This window comes from Linepithema humile, chromosome 5 (genome assembly GCF_040581485.1).
Source record: "Linepithema humile isolate Giens D197 chromosome 5, Lhum_UNIL_v1.0, whole genome shotgun sequence".
Classification (NCBI taxonomy): Eukaryota; Metazoa; Arthropoda; class Insecta; order Hymenoptera; family Formicidae; genus Linepithema; species Linepithema humile.
In genome coordinates this window covers 26,809,093-26,825,568 of record NC_090132.1, presented here as the reverse complement: position 1 = coordinate 26,825,568, position 16,476 = coordinate 26,809,093, and the positions used below count along the sequence as shown (strand labels likewise).

Sequence of the window (16,476 nt, the reverse complement as noted above, 5' to 3'; positions counted from 1 at the left end):
CCTGAAAATATCTCAAAATTTTCCTAATTACATGAAATTATAAGCACGCTTAAAACCTTTTTAGATCAGAAGAGGAACTGTATTTTAAAAACAGAATATTTTCGTAGAAAACAATGCAAGCACCAAACTGACAAAATTTCAACGCAAAAAATCTTTCCAACGCCAAAGAAGAGTTTTCTATGCAACTTGAAATGTTAGATAAATCGCGTTTTCTCGAAAAATTTAAAATATTTGATTAATCACTCCCTTTTTTCCCATTACTTGGCATATATATAAATCTAGATACAAAAAATATGAATATCATCCTATAAAAACATGACGTAATAATGGTTCACACTGTGACACGTGTTGCACTTTTACAGTTGAACGATCGAGAAACGTGAATGGAATAAATAAGCCTGCATAATATTGTTGGCAAGTGAAACATCAACAGTCGAGATTGCTCCTCTCCAACCTTTATATCAATGATTTTGTAAACCATAGATAAAGTACTTTCTGTCTTCAAAATATTTATACGCATGTTCAAATAGTTGCCGGAAATGCTCGAATCTTTATTTAGCTATTTCGTTTGCTCGCATCAAAAGTAAATGCGTTCTTTCAATGCGCAATACGATTTATTTCTTGTATGTTTCAGGAAAGCTGATGCGAATCCGGATCATGTATTGGATTCAACATTCAACAGTCAAAGGTAATATTAAAGAACGTCGATTTGAAACAATTATCGAAATATAAATTGCGATCGCAAACAAGCATATTTTTCATATTTTTCTTCATATTACATTTTATTTTTGTGTAAAATTAACATTTTTAAACGCATCAAAACTATCAATGCAACTACTTTATCTCTAATTTAAATTTAATATACCAAAATTATGACAAAACTATATTAGATATAACTATGATAAAAAACGAAAGATGTAACCTGTCCAAATTCATTACTGTCGAAATTCATTAAAATACTCGTTATAATAATTTGCACCGTTGATAATTTTAATACCGTTAATAGCTCTAATAAAAACTTAATGCGAGCCAAAATCTGCTCGTGCGTGTTACGTTTATGCCAATGTCATTAGAAGCTGAAAAAACTGAATAATTAAAATTGCGAGAAACCCTTGACCCGTTTGTTCATAATGTATAGCTGTCTCGGTAGAAAAAAAAAGTATTGGATATTTACGGTCGAGACAATTCGCTTCAGAAAGTTTGAAGGGATAATGCCCTGAATTTGCACGGCTATAAAAAGAGAGAATTTTTCTCCAAGTAATGTTTCGCCAATAAAAATATATAGGATAGTACAAAAGGAAATGCAAAAAAGATTAATTCCAAATCGTGCATATAAATGTATATCTATCTATATATTATCAAGAATATTCATATATAAAGCGTACGTGATTTATCGCTAGGTTCTCATCGGATATAACGTTTCATCAATACATCGACTACGAATGAATATTAAAAGCATATTTAAGAATATATAACTGAAATGCATAAAATATTATCGCGTTACATTTTTAATCCCATATCATTGATAAAAGTTGTGCAAAGTTATACAAAGTAAAAACGTTTATACGTAAAACACCATTTTTCGATCGCAGATGAATCCGTCTCTGATTTAAGTCAAAATATTTTACTTTCAAAATTAGCGACAAACTTTTACTCCAACGGCATTTTATTTCCTCTGATAAATACTATGGCCAAATCTTGTTTTATCACGCAGATACGTTGTATTTTATCTCGTGTTTAAAACGTTTTCGCTATTTTATTCAATTTACCCGATCGTATTTTATTTGCTTTGAGGCGCTGTTGTTTTTTAGCTATCCACTACGCTATTGAAATACATACAAAAAGGCAATCTGGAAACGATAAAACAAGAATGCTTTTTTTTATTCAGATTTACTCTAAATATGTGTTCGGTTCACTGAGCACTTTCACATATAAAACCATAACACTGCCAACATCTTATAAATATATGTTTTGAAAAAATATATAAGTAAATAAATTTTTTAATTACATTAATTCCAATAAAAATGGATTATTCAAGCACAAACATTATTCAGTATAGTTTTAAAAAGCTACGAACTTTGAATATAGAATAAATATTTGTTTTATTAAATAATGTTAATAAAAAGTGGTAATAAAGTAATAAAAAATTTCACGCTTTCATGTGAAGAGAGCATCAGAGAGTTTCGATTGAAAGATCTCCACGAATATAATTAGTTCATCATAAATTCTGCTTTTTAGCACGTCATAACAGTAAATGTCTTGCAAATATTCATCCGATAAATATACGCACAGCTATGTCGAGAAAAGTATGATTAATACGCACAACCCTCATCTTTAATTAAAGAACGTGGCTTCTGTAAGAATAACAAAAATGACCGTTACATAATAAATTCTGTTGCAAAGTTTAATTACAACATTTCAGTCACTGTAAGGTGTATTCACATCAATCAATCTCTGACTTTGTTATAAAAAATCAATAATGCTTAATAATACGTAAATATGTATCATAAAATATCGATTATAAGCTAATCACATGTATTAATGTTATGCGATTGCGTCGACGTTAATTTTTTAATAATGATATAAATTTTTAGCACAATTATCACAATTAAACAAGATTTTTCACATTTCCTTCACGAATCATATTTTCTTCACGTTTCTAATATAATTCTGATAGTTTGAAAAATTCAAAAATGCAAAACAACGCAAATCTCATCATTGAAATTTTACTTTGACTTATCAGCATCGAACATAAGATATACACGCATAGTGTAAATCAAATTAAGCGGCACTAAGCCGGTTGCGGTTTTAACAGCCGTTTTCAAATGCATGTTTGTATGAGATTTGCAATAGTGTTGATAAAGCAAACGTTTCAAATAATTATTATCAGCTAAACGAAGTGCTAAATAATCGTTAAATTTATCATCGCTAATTATTGCAAAGTTGTACATTAAATACTGCAGTAAACAGCCTTGATAATGCGAAACAATTGATTACGAGCTAATAATCCCGAACATGAATCATTTACTTTAATTACAGCTTACAAACGATTACTTTCAAGCAAATTGAACCAATAATTAGCAATTTCATTGTTAATTGTCGCCACGTTAAACGATACAGTTAATAATAATGCCATTATGTTATATCACTTCATGAAAAAGACCTGGAATCAAATATAATTACATCTTGATATACAATCGCGCCTGAACAAATATATTTGCGCAGTGTGCGTGCGCAACGAAGAGCGTTGCGCATTTTGACGACATGCCATGATAACAAATGAATATAGTTAGTAACGAACGACGGACGGCTGAAATCTCGGTGAAATTGATAGCTCGCTTGATAAACGATAAATGGAATAAAGCGGATTGAGTCTATACAATCTGGACTGTAATTGCAGGCAACTGTTCTGAACCAGAAACTGCTTCGCCACAAAGACGAATTAGCCGGTAGATTACCTTAGACAGGTGCATAGACTCCGCGTCGCCGAGAAATAATAAATCTTTGCCTGAAAATTTTGCTAAACAATGAATTTCTAATACTTCTGTGAAGTATATCACGCTTGCCCTTTTTTGCGTTTATAACTACTTTTTCAATTTTTTTATTTTACGTATCGAAAATCGAAAATTAAATTGCCAAAAAACTAAAATGACACAAGAATCATATTTTTCTGACATATTATACCTATTCACTTATATTTTACAAAAAAATATATAGCATGTTATTTTATTGTCAATCAGTTCTTTGACATGTAAATTATTTAACTATCAAATGCTGTTCAAATGTGAAAGGATTTACAAGTATCTTCACCGTTAAATATTCAAACTGCAACTTTAATGAATAAATTTTGTAACATATTTACTCGATTGCTAGCACTATTAAGCTTCTTTTAATATACATACATATAATTTTTCAAGATATTCTTCTTCTAATACAAGATATTTTCTGGTCTGCAGGGTGTACAAGAAATCCTCACCAAATAATAAATTGACGCTTTACCTAGCCAGCAGGGATCTTATTGTTACTGAAGACAGGATCGATAAACTCCAGGGTGTCCTTTTAGTTGATCCCGATTATTTACAGGAGAAAAGGGTAAGAAGCCACTATAACGCGGATGGACGAATTATTTTCTTTTAATGTTATTTTCAATGCGATTACTAGAATATTTATTAAAAAGATAAATTCGCGTGTAATACTCAAATCTGATATTTTTTACAAACTTGTTTTTAATGTTATAGAATTTTTTGATATTTTTTAATATTAAAAAATTTTATCTCTCTAGAAATTGTTACCAAATCCTGAAATTAAATTCAATGATCGACATAAATTCTTCGAACTTAAAGAATCTTGTTCGTATATAGATATAGTACTAAATCTACCGGGAAGCTTTCCTACGCCACATCATTCGATCAGAAGAACGTTAATTAAAGTTCGGAAGAACAATCCAATTTCCAGAATGGAAGAGATAAAATACTAATCATACTCTATTTCCCCAACCTTGGCAAACTCATTTACCTATTTCTAACGAGACAATATATTTTGGAACACTGCTAAATGTGCGATATATTCAAACACATTTTATACGCCATGATACTTTAGTCAATTTAGTGCCATAATAATTGAGATACGCAGTAAATTTGTAATATAAATAAAAACTATATACATATTATGCTAACATAAGATAAATTGTAATTTTTAAGGTATACGGTCAAGTGACGCTAACTTTTCGCTATGGAAGAGAAGACGAGGAGGTAATGGGCCTAAAATTTTGCAACGAAGCCGTCATGTGTCTCGCCCAATTGTATCCACCCTACACAGGATCTGATCACCAAGAAAGCACGACTCCGTTGCAGGTTGGTATGCAGAATCATATTGTAATAAATCGGGAATGTAGAAATTTATTACAAATCGTATTTTTATTATAAAATTTATTTTTTAAAAATAGCAGTTTTATTCGATGCGTTACTTTTAAATAAATAATAAATTCCTCACTTCGCGTAAAATATTCTAGAAAAAATTTCATAATTTAAACGACCTAATACTCTGACGAAGATTTCGAAATGGAGAAAATAAATTCAAAAATTTGACGTGGGTTTATAAGTTTTCGTACGTTTTTTAGAACACACTCTCGTATGCATATGTTGAAACTCACATCATCGCTAAGAGAGCACACATATTCATAGCCATGTCTTAAACGCGTGACGTGAAATATATATAGTCGATGAGCCTCAAGGATTTGGGTTAGAGTATAAATGGAATTTATGCTTCCCTTTTGATTAAACTGCATCGCAGGAATCACGGTTTGTGCAATTTAATAATTAGCTCAACTGTTTCACTTGACAGTGTAATGATTAGGATAACATTGTAATGACATCACAACAGCATATTCAATAAGGAAATAAGCATGATACAACTATACCGTATGAATGTAGAATTTCAAGTATTTCGCGATCCTGCACTATGTTCTGTATTAATTTCGAGGCGATGTATTTCGACAGAATATTGGATGTAATCAAGGGATGTTCCGGCACTAGTAGATATCGATAATCCCTAAAGTCGCAGGGAGGACGAAGCAATGAAATGATAAATGAATTTCCGGCCACAAATCCGATTATATCTTCATTACACCATAACGAGAATACTTCAATTGACTAATATCTTCTTTACAGGTCTCTAAAAGCAAATTGATCCAATTTTGACAAATTCAGCTTCGATATCACAGCGATGAAAAAGATCTCTAATTTATTTGTGGAAATAAACAATCGGCGTTACACACTGTCGTGAAAAATAGCGTGAAAGATTAAATTTATTTAAATTATATTATGTATATTTAAATACAATAAATTGGAATGTTGAGCGTTACGGCCTGGCTCTGGCTCTTATTAGCTCTTAAAAATTTTTCGAATTGTTCTATCAATTGAAGAGCCCATTAAAATTATATTGTAATTATATTAGTTGCAATTCGTATTTAAAAAATGCCAATTAGCAATTACTGCAAACGATTCAATACACTAAGTCGTATCGGATTTATCGCGGGAAATTGGAAATGTTTCACTAACATATAGACCACATTTCCGTATCAAGTTCGCGAAACTATTTCTGCGACCCGTCAATTCAACTTTGCAACTTCAAACGCTCTGGTTTTTATGACGCACGAATCGTATGCGTGACCGACTCCGAGCGAGATTCAGTGCGGTATAATCATAAAACTTGGAATGCAAGTACAAAGGCGTCGCTGATTACAGCAATGCATCATCTCGCAATGTATTTTCGTTTAACGTGCAGCGAAACTAAAATAATTTTACACTTAAACCAACCTTGCCGTGATGTACATTTAAACAAGTAAAAAAAAAATGAGAATATTGCAGAGAAAAAAGAAAAAAAACAAGCAGAAAAATAAAAGGTATAAACATCAGTTACAAAACTGAACAAACAATTAATATTAATAATCCCTCCGGTAAGTATAATTAAAAGACTGAGTTAAATATAAATTAAAATTATGAAAATTAGCAATATTGCTATTAATAAGCAATAATATCGCATTAAGCTATTTGCATATTATGAAATCGATAAAAGCATGCATGCATAAGAGAATCCAATATAATCGCAAATGTAATTTTAACAATAAAATCCTCGTAATCTTTGGTGATACTGCAACGAACTAATGTCCAACATACTTTCAACAATTTCGACAATGTAAAAGAACCAAAAGAATCATAATTGGATAGCTTTGCGATTGTACCTGAATTTCAATTCCGGACGGAACCATTAATGATCCACAGATTAATCCACGATACGCAACACTGATCCCTCCAAGCGGAAAAAATTTTAAAAGTAATAGAAAAGAGACCGTCTTGTCTCTCGATAATGGCAGGTCGGATTTTTTTTATATTGAAATAATACGATAAAATCGATTTTTTAATTATCCTTTATCAGTAAAGACGTATCGTCACGTTTTTGTCGACTTTGTAAATATCTTGTAGAAATCTTGACGAGGGTAAGTGCCGAAGAAAATCAAAATTTTTTGTAAAAACAGAGTCTCCATGGAGACCCATAACTTGATCGACGTCAGAGCCCTGTGAAAAATTCTCTTCACAAGCGAGCAAAAAAAGATTGCAGCGATAAATTCACTAATAGGGGCTATCCGATGAAAATATTTCTTTCCAGATTTTTCAGCGTAAAGAAACATGTCTCGTAAAATCGAGAAAAATGAGATGCCAGTCGGATTTAATTCCGTTGTGAATTATTATATATGAACTGTCGGGCCAGAGAAAATCAATATATTATAACGAAATTAACGCACGTTAGAGATAAATCATATTTGATGTAATTTCTTTATCACAAATCAAATATGCAAAAGTAACATTAATATTCAAGTGGATTCCGGTATTATAACCTTAATATAAATAAAATGATAAATGCATTAATACTGCGCCAACATAATTAAAATCTCTCTTGAAAAGATCTAACCTGATCTTGTTTCACAGTAATATAATTACTAACATGCTCCTTTATTACAGCACATAATTAACAAACTGGAAACAAAGTTAGTATATGTAGCTTTGTAGGATATAGCTTAAGCATTGAATAAAAGACAAGTTCACGAGCAGACAGTCGGAAAATCTCGTAATTAGTAAATACAAAAATTTGCAAGCATGAATATGTCTGTTTTTTCAAATATTTTCTATTTGACTTTCATATTAATTTCAATGCATTGATGAAAGAACAAAGTAATTAAAATGAAACGTTGATCTCAACAGACCATGTTAATCGTTAATATTCGCGATATCATGCAATGCGCATTTACCTTTACAATGCAAATATAAATGCACATTCATGCAGGATAAATAGAATTAAAAGCTGCAATTTTATTGATACAAGCATGCTTGACAAAATTATTCAATCGGTGAAAAACGAAAGAACGCAGCCTGAAAAGCTTCAGTGAAATATAATATGTACCATTAAATTTCGTATAAAATGAAGAAACCTGTTTCCTGCCATTTCTGCGGATGATGAAAACAAATGAGGAAACTTCAAGTTATATTTAATCCTAAGAAATATACAAGATTTTGTCGGGGTTCTCTCAAGTACACAACATTGGCCATTACAACGTATCGCAAAAAAAGATACGTTATTTAACAAATAAAACACACGCAAATGTAAGCTTATTAATATCTTATACATCCAATACAATGCTAATTATGCACATAATATGCATATCAATATTTTAATTTCATTTTCAAATAAAATAAAAATAGATAATATAATTTGATTCCGTACTAAATTTCCATTAATTACGTTCCATTAATTTCTATAATCCCATTTACAACAAATTTATTATTTTTCTATAGCGATTTGATATAAAAACTACAATATTTTATTTACATCAATACACAATTATTGTAACAATCTATTTCCAAGTAGCAAAGCAGTAGCACGTACGCATTGTTATATTTCGCACTTTTAAAAAGGCTGAAGGTTATTTATGACCAAAAGCAATTCATGAGAAAATTGCATATTATCGACAGCGATCGATAATATTGAAACAATGGTACGATTGAATTTTCGTTGAAGGGCTCTCGTAAGAGCGTGGAAAACGCGTTTGCCGTGATCAAGAAAAATCTTCGGCAAAATCTCGAGTACGTAGCAAAATCATTCTCGCAAAAGCACGGCCTTGACCGCGATCTGAAGTCTCGCTGATTACCGTGGAAATTATTTATCGCACCTCGTCTTTCCACCGCGACGCTGAATATGGTTTCAACAAGCAATATAACGTTTTATGCGACCGTCCATTCAGCGCGGATTACGTAAAACGACTCGCCAGGATCGATTCGAAGATAAACGCAATGCACATAGAAAATGCTTCACCGCTCGAGAGATGCATTAACAACACGCATCAAGTAAATATCGGAAATACATACGACCGCGCTCAAGGGCCGCGTTCGCTGGATGGAAAACATTGTCCGTACGATACAGGAGAAATTAATACGATGAATTTTTAGAATCGATCGCGTTAGGATTATCGAGATCGAAATTGCATGTACGTCGATGCGTACAAATTGCATGCTATTACGTTATAGAATTTTAGCGAAAAATATTTCAACGTTAAACGCCGAAGTACCGCGATTTTTGCACGTGTAAATCGCTGCATTTCCGTCTGCATACAGTTGGCAGGCCAAAGAAATAAATTGCAGTTAGCCGCATCCTGCGGCACAAAAAAATGTTCACGCTCGGTATACGTCAACGTCTTTTTTTTTTCTCTTTTTTTTTTAATTATTTTTTTCTACCTACCACAAATGTTTTTCCTCTTGGTTGGTTAGTGAAAAAAATATATCTACAACGATTACGGTGGTAAAATGGTAAAAATTAGTGACTAGACTTTCACAACATCGCAAATAATAAGCAATTCTTTACAATAATTAGCATTACAGAAAATAAAATAAACATTTTACTGATATATTTTTATCTCTCTTTCTTTTTTTCTTACTCTCTTTCTCTTTCTCTCTCTCTCTTTCTCTAGCATTAATCAATTGGTATATTTTATGTAAATCAAATCACGTATATATAATAAATATCATTATTTTCATCAATGTTTTAGGCTCTTATAAACATAATTAAAAGACAATAAAATAATACAGATTTTGTGTCGTTCAAAAATAGATAATTATCAATGCTAACTCCACGAGTATTTTAATAAACCCATAAATATATAAGAAAAGAAATAGTTAGAATATCTATTGTAATAAAAAGAAATTTGCAGTTTGTGAGGTAATCAGAACTTCTCGTCAACGAATGATACATTGGAATCAATACTCATTGTGTACTTGTATGCACATTCTATGAGAGAAACCTTGTTGAAATAGGTCATGATGTAAGAGGATCCTTCGAATTTCGAATACCACTGGAAAATGCATGATCAAATACAATCCTTATTAAGATGCGACTCAGGTTATTGTTCCAACAAAATATGCAGGACGACAAATATATATACATATATATATATATATATATATATATATATATATATAACAAAGTGTATCAATACATCGCTTTATATTAATTAATCCAAACCCAATAACTATACTAAGAAAATATAAAATGTTCATCACAGAACGAATAATATTAATTACAGATGTCTTACAAAACACATTGCTTGCTAAATAATAATTCAGAGTATAATGTATATTATTATCCCAAATATTTTTAAATATTTTCTTGTTTATTATTATTTAATCTGTGAAGACATTTTCTGAATTTTCATGTTACAAAGTTTCGTTAGAAAAGGATTTCTGTACTTGTAATTTTTTATTTTGGAATCTTAAGCCAGAATTGAAAATAAATTCATGACAGTATAACGCTTTTCAGTCAATGTAGAGAATAAAAGGAATTATTTTATTAAATATGAAATACGAAAAATAAGGAACAAAACAAATATTGATCGAAATGTAACTCATATGTTAGATTATTAAACGGGAAAAACGCGAAAAAATAATTTTTGGTTAGAAGAGAATTTTGGAAATTGTTGGAATATTTCTAATTAAAAAACAAAATCGTTTAATGCTGATCTCACTGATTGTTAAACTTTTCAATCTTTCTTGAATAAAAACTCTGAAATAAAAGTTTTTATTTTAAAATGAAAATTTTTGTTTTAAAAAAAATTCAACATTAAATAAAATTTTATTCTACAAGCGTTCTAAAACGAAATAAAATATTTTATTAAATATAAGAGCTTTAGTCACAGATAAACACAAAAATGATTTTTTTAAGCAACATTAGACGATAATCATTTAGAATCACAAATTTTTCGCATTGCGTAAAATTTTTGCAATATTCATAAAATTCAGTAAACAATATTTTATTTTAATAATCCAAATATAAGTGTTCTAAAAATTCTGATATTCTTTTGAAGAAAATAAAATTACATTTAGATTTGTCAAATTTAAATCCCTCCGTCCGTATTCAAGAATTCTGAGCACCAAAGTAGACACGTACATTTTTATCGTACTTTCTGCGCAATAGCACAATTTTTACGCGTCATCTTAAGATGACAATGTCGTAAGAAGTCGAGAGGACTCTAAATTCTGCTCTATACAAAATCATATAAACTGACGTAACTCAGTTCGACCTCGCCGTGAGAAACCGACCCTGGCCTGTATCATCCCGCTGTCTGGGGGACAGAATTCTCCGTTTCATTTTCACGCGCGTTTGCGCATACGTCGATGCGCTATCTTGAATCCTTAAGCGGATGAGACAAGATAGCATCCGCAGACCGGCATGCGCCAACCTCCTGTTTTCGCCGACGACTTGAAATTATCTACGCGCACAGGTGTTCCGCAAACGCAACACGTAATATACCGAAGGACACAAGAGGGAGGACGAGGATTTAAGGCGAACACGAGCGTACGTGGGCGATATATATTTTCACAACTTGCGAAATTTGTGGAATACGAAGATAGAGTGTGCAAAGTTCATCGCGTTAATACGGCGTTTCTTGGTGAATTTATAATCGGCATTGTGTCGTGGTGAAATGTTCAACAAAAAAAATTATTTATTTTTGACTATTTACATTTATCCGAAAATTCTTAACACTTTTGCGGCTGAATATATTGTATATTAATGTCGCACGGCGTTCGATGCCCCGTTACTTTCTGCAAGCAAATATCGTACATCAATTTATTTTGATAGATAATCATCGTAAATAAAATTTATGCCCGATCGTAAATAAAAGATATAGAGGCATATCGACTGTCAGGTTTAACTTTCAAAAAGACGCAATATTACATTATCGATTATCAAGTTTAAGTTTTGAAAGGTAATATTTCATCGATCATAAAAGTAATAACTTAAACATTTATACTTATTATTAGTATTTAAATATTTTTGGAAGGAAATCGTCTACATATTATTGAATAATTAAGTAGAATTTAGAATAAAGTATTTAGCGTGCGCTAAACATACGACAAAATATCTTCTTTGTAAAAATATATTATATTAGCCTCTCAAATATTGCAAAGTAGTATAAAATCGCTGCTAAAAACGAAATTAAAATTACACCGATGTTAATCGCTATACTTGTTAACTTGCACTATGTAACTATTCATGTTGTCTAATAACTGCGCCCTTAAAGATTAAAAGACCAAATGGAAGAGCTTTCGTTTGAGGCGATAAAAAGACGCTATTATGGCGCGACATTTTAAAGAGTCAAGCAGCACATCTTTGCCATTTAAATTCCGAAAAATACGTTCTTTATAACATTTATGAAGACCTCGGCTCGAATTAATTTAACAAGGTCGAACTTTTCGCGATGGAAAATGAGAATATTATATGCGGATTTTCAGATTCATCATTAACTATCGCATATGATATTTCAATCAAAATGTTATAATGGCAACCATTTATTTATGAAATTACGACCTATCCAATTTGCCAGCTTATGATTTAGCGCGATATTTATCGCTGAAAATGTTCAGTATAAAACATTTAAATTATTTATAACCTCGTTAAATAATAATAAAATATTTATTTAGATTTCAAACATAAGTTATATATAATTCAAAATTTCTTAAATTATATATCTATAAATGCGTCACTAGTTTTATCCACTTACGTGCATTACGCGCATTCTTTCTACAAAAGAACAGTTATTTACCTTCGAAATATTCGGACTAAAATTAAATGCATACTCGAAATACTACATAAAATAATATGAAAAATAAAGTTTCAAAAAAAATCGATACAATATTTTTGCAAAGTTCAAAATACGAAGAATTCTAAAGATTTAAGATTAGATAATTAATATTGAATTGATCAGAAAGTTTTTTCGGATTTTTGCCTCTTATTTTTATTGAAAAATTCGGAGGAACTTTCTAATCAACCTAATATATTTCGTCTTGTATCTCGATAAATATTAATAGTATAATATTTTTCCATCACATTGCGTTTATACCGAGAGATATACCAAATATATAATTCTCTATCGCATTATTATTCGCGTTTCTATTGCGATTAGTCTGTGAATATCTCATTCATAATATTTGGTTTCACTAATAATTGCAGAATAAATCGTAAAATGCTCTTTGATGTTTATTCGTGCATTTACGAATACAAAATCAACTTCCACGAGCATTAATCAAAAATCGATGAGAACAACAGTGCCTTTGTGAATATCGCATACGTAATGCTTCGTGCAAATTTAATGAAATTTATATCCGTAAATATCGATGACAAAGCATCAATATTTATTTTTTCATATTTTCATATGTTCCATTTTCAACATATGATTCGCTAAAAAATGTTGCCACTACATTAAAATACACTACATCAAAGTTACTGTACTGAGCGTAACTCCCTCTCTCTCTCTCTCTCTCTCAAATTTTCATTAATAATTTACATTATACACCACACAGAATAAATTCAGAGCATATATGATAATACAAAGGCTTGAAATTTTATCATTTTTCAATTCTCTTTAAAATTAAATATGCTAAAGTTACACTTTTCACAAACTGCCACTAATAATTTAAATAAAAATTTCTCTTTTACAATATAATAGACAATTTTACAATATAATAGATTTTGTTGCAATACTTTTTTCCTGTGCATTTAATCAAATATGTGTGACATTTTTCATGACTAGTAATAACAGCTGCTAGCTGACTTTTTGAATTCCGTAAAAATGTTTTTTATCAATTTAACTTCACAAAAGTCGTAATATAGCGTAAAAGAATGCTATGCAATTTCGACCACTGGTCATTTAGTAAAAAGAATTTTAAAAAAACCTGAATATTGAATCGAGATTTTTTTGTTGCAGGAGGCACTTGTCAAGAGGCTGGGACCCAACGCGCACGCATTCACTATGGAAATTACTCCGTTGGCTCCACCATCCGTGCAACTGGTACCGGCCAAAGAATACAATGGCGCACCGATAGGCACCAGCTACGATGTCAGAGCTTACATCGGTGAGTGAAAAAAGCTTCCGATTTTTTTACGGATTCATTCTTTCTCTGGTTTTCAGCAAATGCACTTTGACCGAATGAGAGAAAGACAATAGTGTGCGGTAACCCGAAACAAGATGTGATTGGAAAATGTTCGTGGTGAAGTAAAAAATTGCAGAGAAAGTATTTTCAATCTCCAAGACACGTAGTTGCAAGCATAATTAAAGTTCGGCGCATTCGACTTGGATAATAGAGAATTAACAGCAGAAGTTTACTCGATTGAATCCACGTACATGTCTTGTATTTCTCTAGTTGTTTTACAATCGCAAAAGTTGAAGCAAAAAAGAGATGAGCGTATTTTAATAAATTTTTTATAAGATATACAAAAGAGCTTTCGAAGTCCGCTATTGTTTCAAACATTGTAGTAAGTTAATTTAAACTCTTACCATCGAGTTTCTAAGAAATTTTCAAATTTATATTACATGTATTCAATTTCTTCCTTTATATAAACAAAAGGTCTTTCGTAATATTTTAGATTTAAGATCTTCAAATCTAAAGAATCTTCCCTCACTTTCGAATTTACAGCGTAAATTCACGATCAATTTAACGTAACGCAAAAGCAAAATCTTACTGAGTTAATAAATTCGCGATCTGATTTGCGTTTATCGTCAGCTTTCATTTTTATTGCATCCTTAATACATCGTTAATGTTTCATGCGGCGGATTTCAGCGGAGCGTGCGGACGAAAAATTACATCGTAAAAGCACCGTCAGAATGGGCATTCGAGTGATTCAGCGAACCGTGAAACCACCTTTACCCTCGACAACTATGTACAGCGTGCCTCTCTCTCAAGTGCCATCAATTGGTTCGAGATGTCAAGCGAGCAAAACAAGAATGGAAATCGAAAATGAGATTATCGAAGATGCAGGTCGGTGACAATCAGCTCAATAACGGAGAAATAAATAAGATTTATTTATCCCTCCTCATCATTATTTATCACTCTCATCAGTTTTTGCTATCTATATCGTTGATAATAATTATAAACATCGATCATTACAAAGTATTTTTCAAAATTCCACCAAATTAGAAAAACGTATTATTTTGTAAAGTTAAAAAAAGAATCATATTTTTTTTAGTGAAAATTAGTATCAAAATTTCACCTTCTTTCGCAATTATATTCAACTTTCAAGTAAAAATTATAAGAAAAGTAACAAAAGATAGAATATCTAGATAATAAAGACTCACAATTTATTACAATAAAATTTACTTTAAAGCCCATTTCATAAATCGCTTAAAACAGATTTAGCATATTATTTTCTAGTTTCTTATTTATAAATAAATTCTTGTTTATAAATAATTTACAAATTATATGATATTATAATGTAATTATAATATAATATAATTATATCATATTCATTCAATTCCATTATTAATTATATTCATTCAATTACATTATATTCAAAATTATATAATTTTGAATATAATGTAATTGAATGTGACATTACAACATTGTAGATATAATCTGGATTGAAATCTTCACAAAACAGAACTCGATTTCAAAATTCTCGAATAATACGCTTCTCGAGTTTGATGCGAATCTGAAACACTCCGCTAGTATTCTGGTCAAATTTATGCGACAAATGCGAAGCAAAAAATTAAGATAAATGAAACGTAAGATTTCGTTCCTGTTTACGCAGAGAACGTGGGACCACATGCAGCAGTAGAAAAGCCATTTCTATTAAGTGACGGTCGCGTCGGATTAGAAGCAAGGCTAGATCGTGCGATCTACGCTCACGGAGACTCAATCACTGTCCACGTCAATGTCAACAACAATAGCAGCAAGTCCGTGAGGAGAATAAAGGTATGAACCACATTTGATGTAGTCATATCCATTTTCATTAAGTTTCAAGCCACGAGTATTTAATTAGCGCTACATTAAATATCAAGATCCAAGTGTTCTAGACCATAAAATGTATTCTCTAAATTATTTTAATTACTGATAAAACACAAGAGAAGAAACTTCTATTTCGTTCATTTAATAATTATAACTTACGAAACATGCAAATATCTTCGGCAACAAATTAAAAAAAAAAAAAATTTTTTTTTATATATATTCGCTTTTTATCACGAACAAAATCGTATATTATTATTTAAAGATTTACATGTGATAAAATTTTAATAAATGTGTGATACAAAGAATTCGGAATTTGGCATTACGTAATAAAAATTACTTGCACATACGTACAAAATCGTGACACCGAAAGAAAAGTCAAAAAATACATTCTTCTATCACGCAAAACGTGCACCATTTCGCTGAATATTTTCATTGTTGCTGCAGAAATAAAAAGCAACTCTTTTTCAGCCAGAACAATATTGATATACAGGAAAAAAATGATACACTATACGAAGAATCAGTTCGAGTGAGACATGTTTTCATTAAAAACCCATTTTTTTTACAAATAATCGCGGATTAACGTACTGGATAGCAATCCTGAATTCTTAATTAAATCAATCAGGATTTAACTAAAAGCCTCTCCAGAGTT

At 30.9% G+C, this 16,476-nt stretch overlaps 2 protein-coding genes across 5 annotated transcripts in view; one reads left to right on the top strand and one right to left on the bottom strand.

The window, feature by feature from the left end:
* Positions 1 to 16,476, bottom strand: part of LOC105667425 (sex-regulated protein janus-A-like) — a 67,513-nt gene that overhangs the window by 40,334 nt on the left and 10,703 nt on the right. The window lies entirely within an intron of this gene.
* LOC105667424 (arrestin homolog) overlaps positions 1 to 16,476 on the top strand; it is a 50,830-nt gene that overhangs the window by 25,970 nt on the left and 8,384 nt on the right. For all 4 annotated transcript variants that reach the window (XM_067355072.1, XM_012359222.2, XM_067355070.1 and 1 more), the window contains exons 4-9: positions 635 to 688; positions 3,957 to 4,092; positions 4,701 to 4,853; positions 13,811 to 13,958; positions 14,664 to 14,861; positions 15,631 to 15,794. In XM_067355072.1, coding sequence (XP_067211173.1) covers positions 635 to 688; positions 3,957 to 4,092; positions 4,701 to 4,853; positions 13,811 to 13,958; positions 14,664 to 14,861; positions 15,631 to 15,794 — 853 coding nt within the window. The remainder of the gene's footprint in view (positions 1 to 634; positions 689 to 3,956; positions 4,093 to 4,700; positions 4,854 to 13,810; positions 13,959 to 14,663; positions 14,862 to 15,630; positions 15,795 to 16,476) is intronic.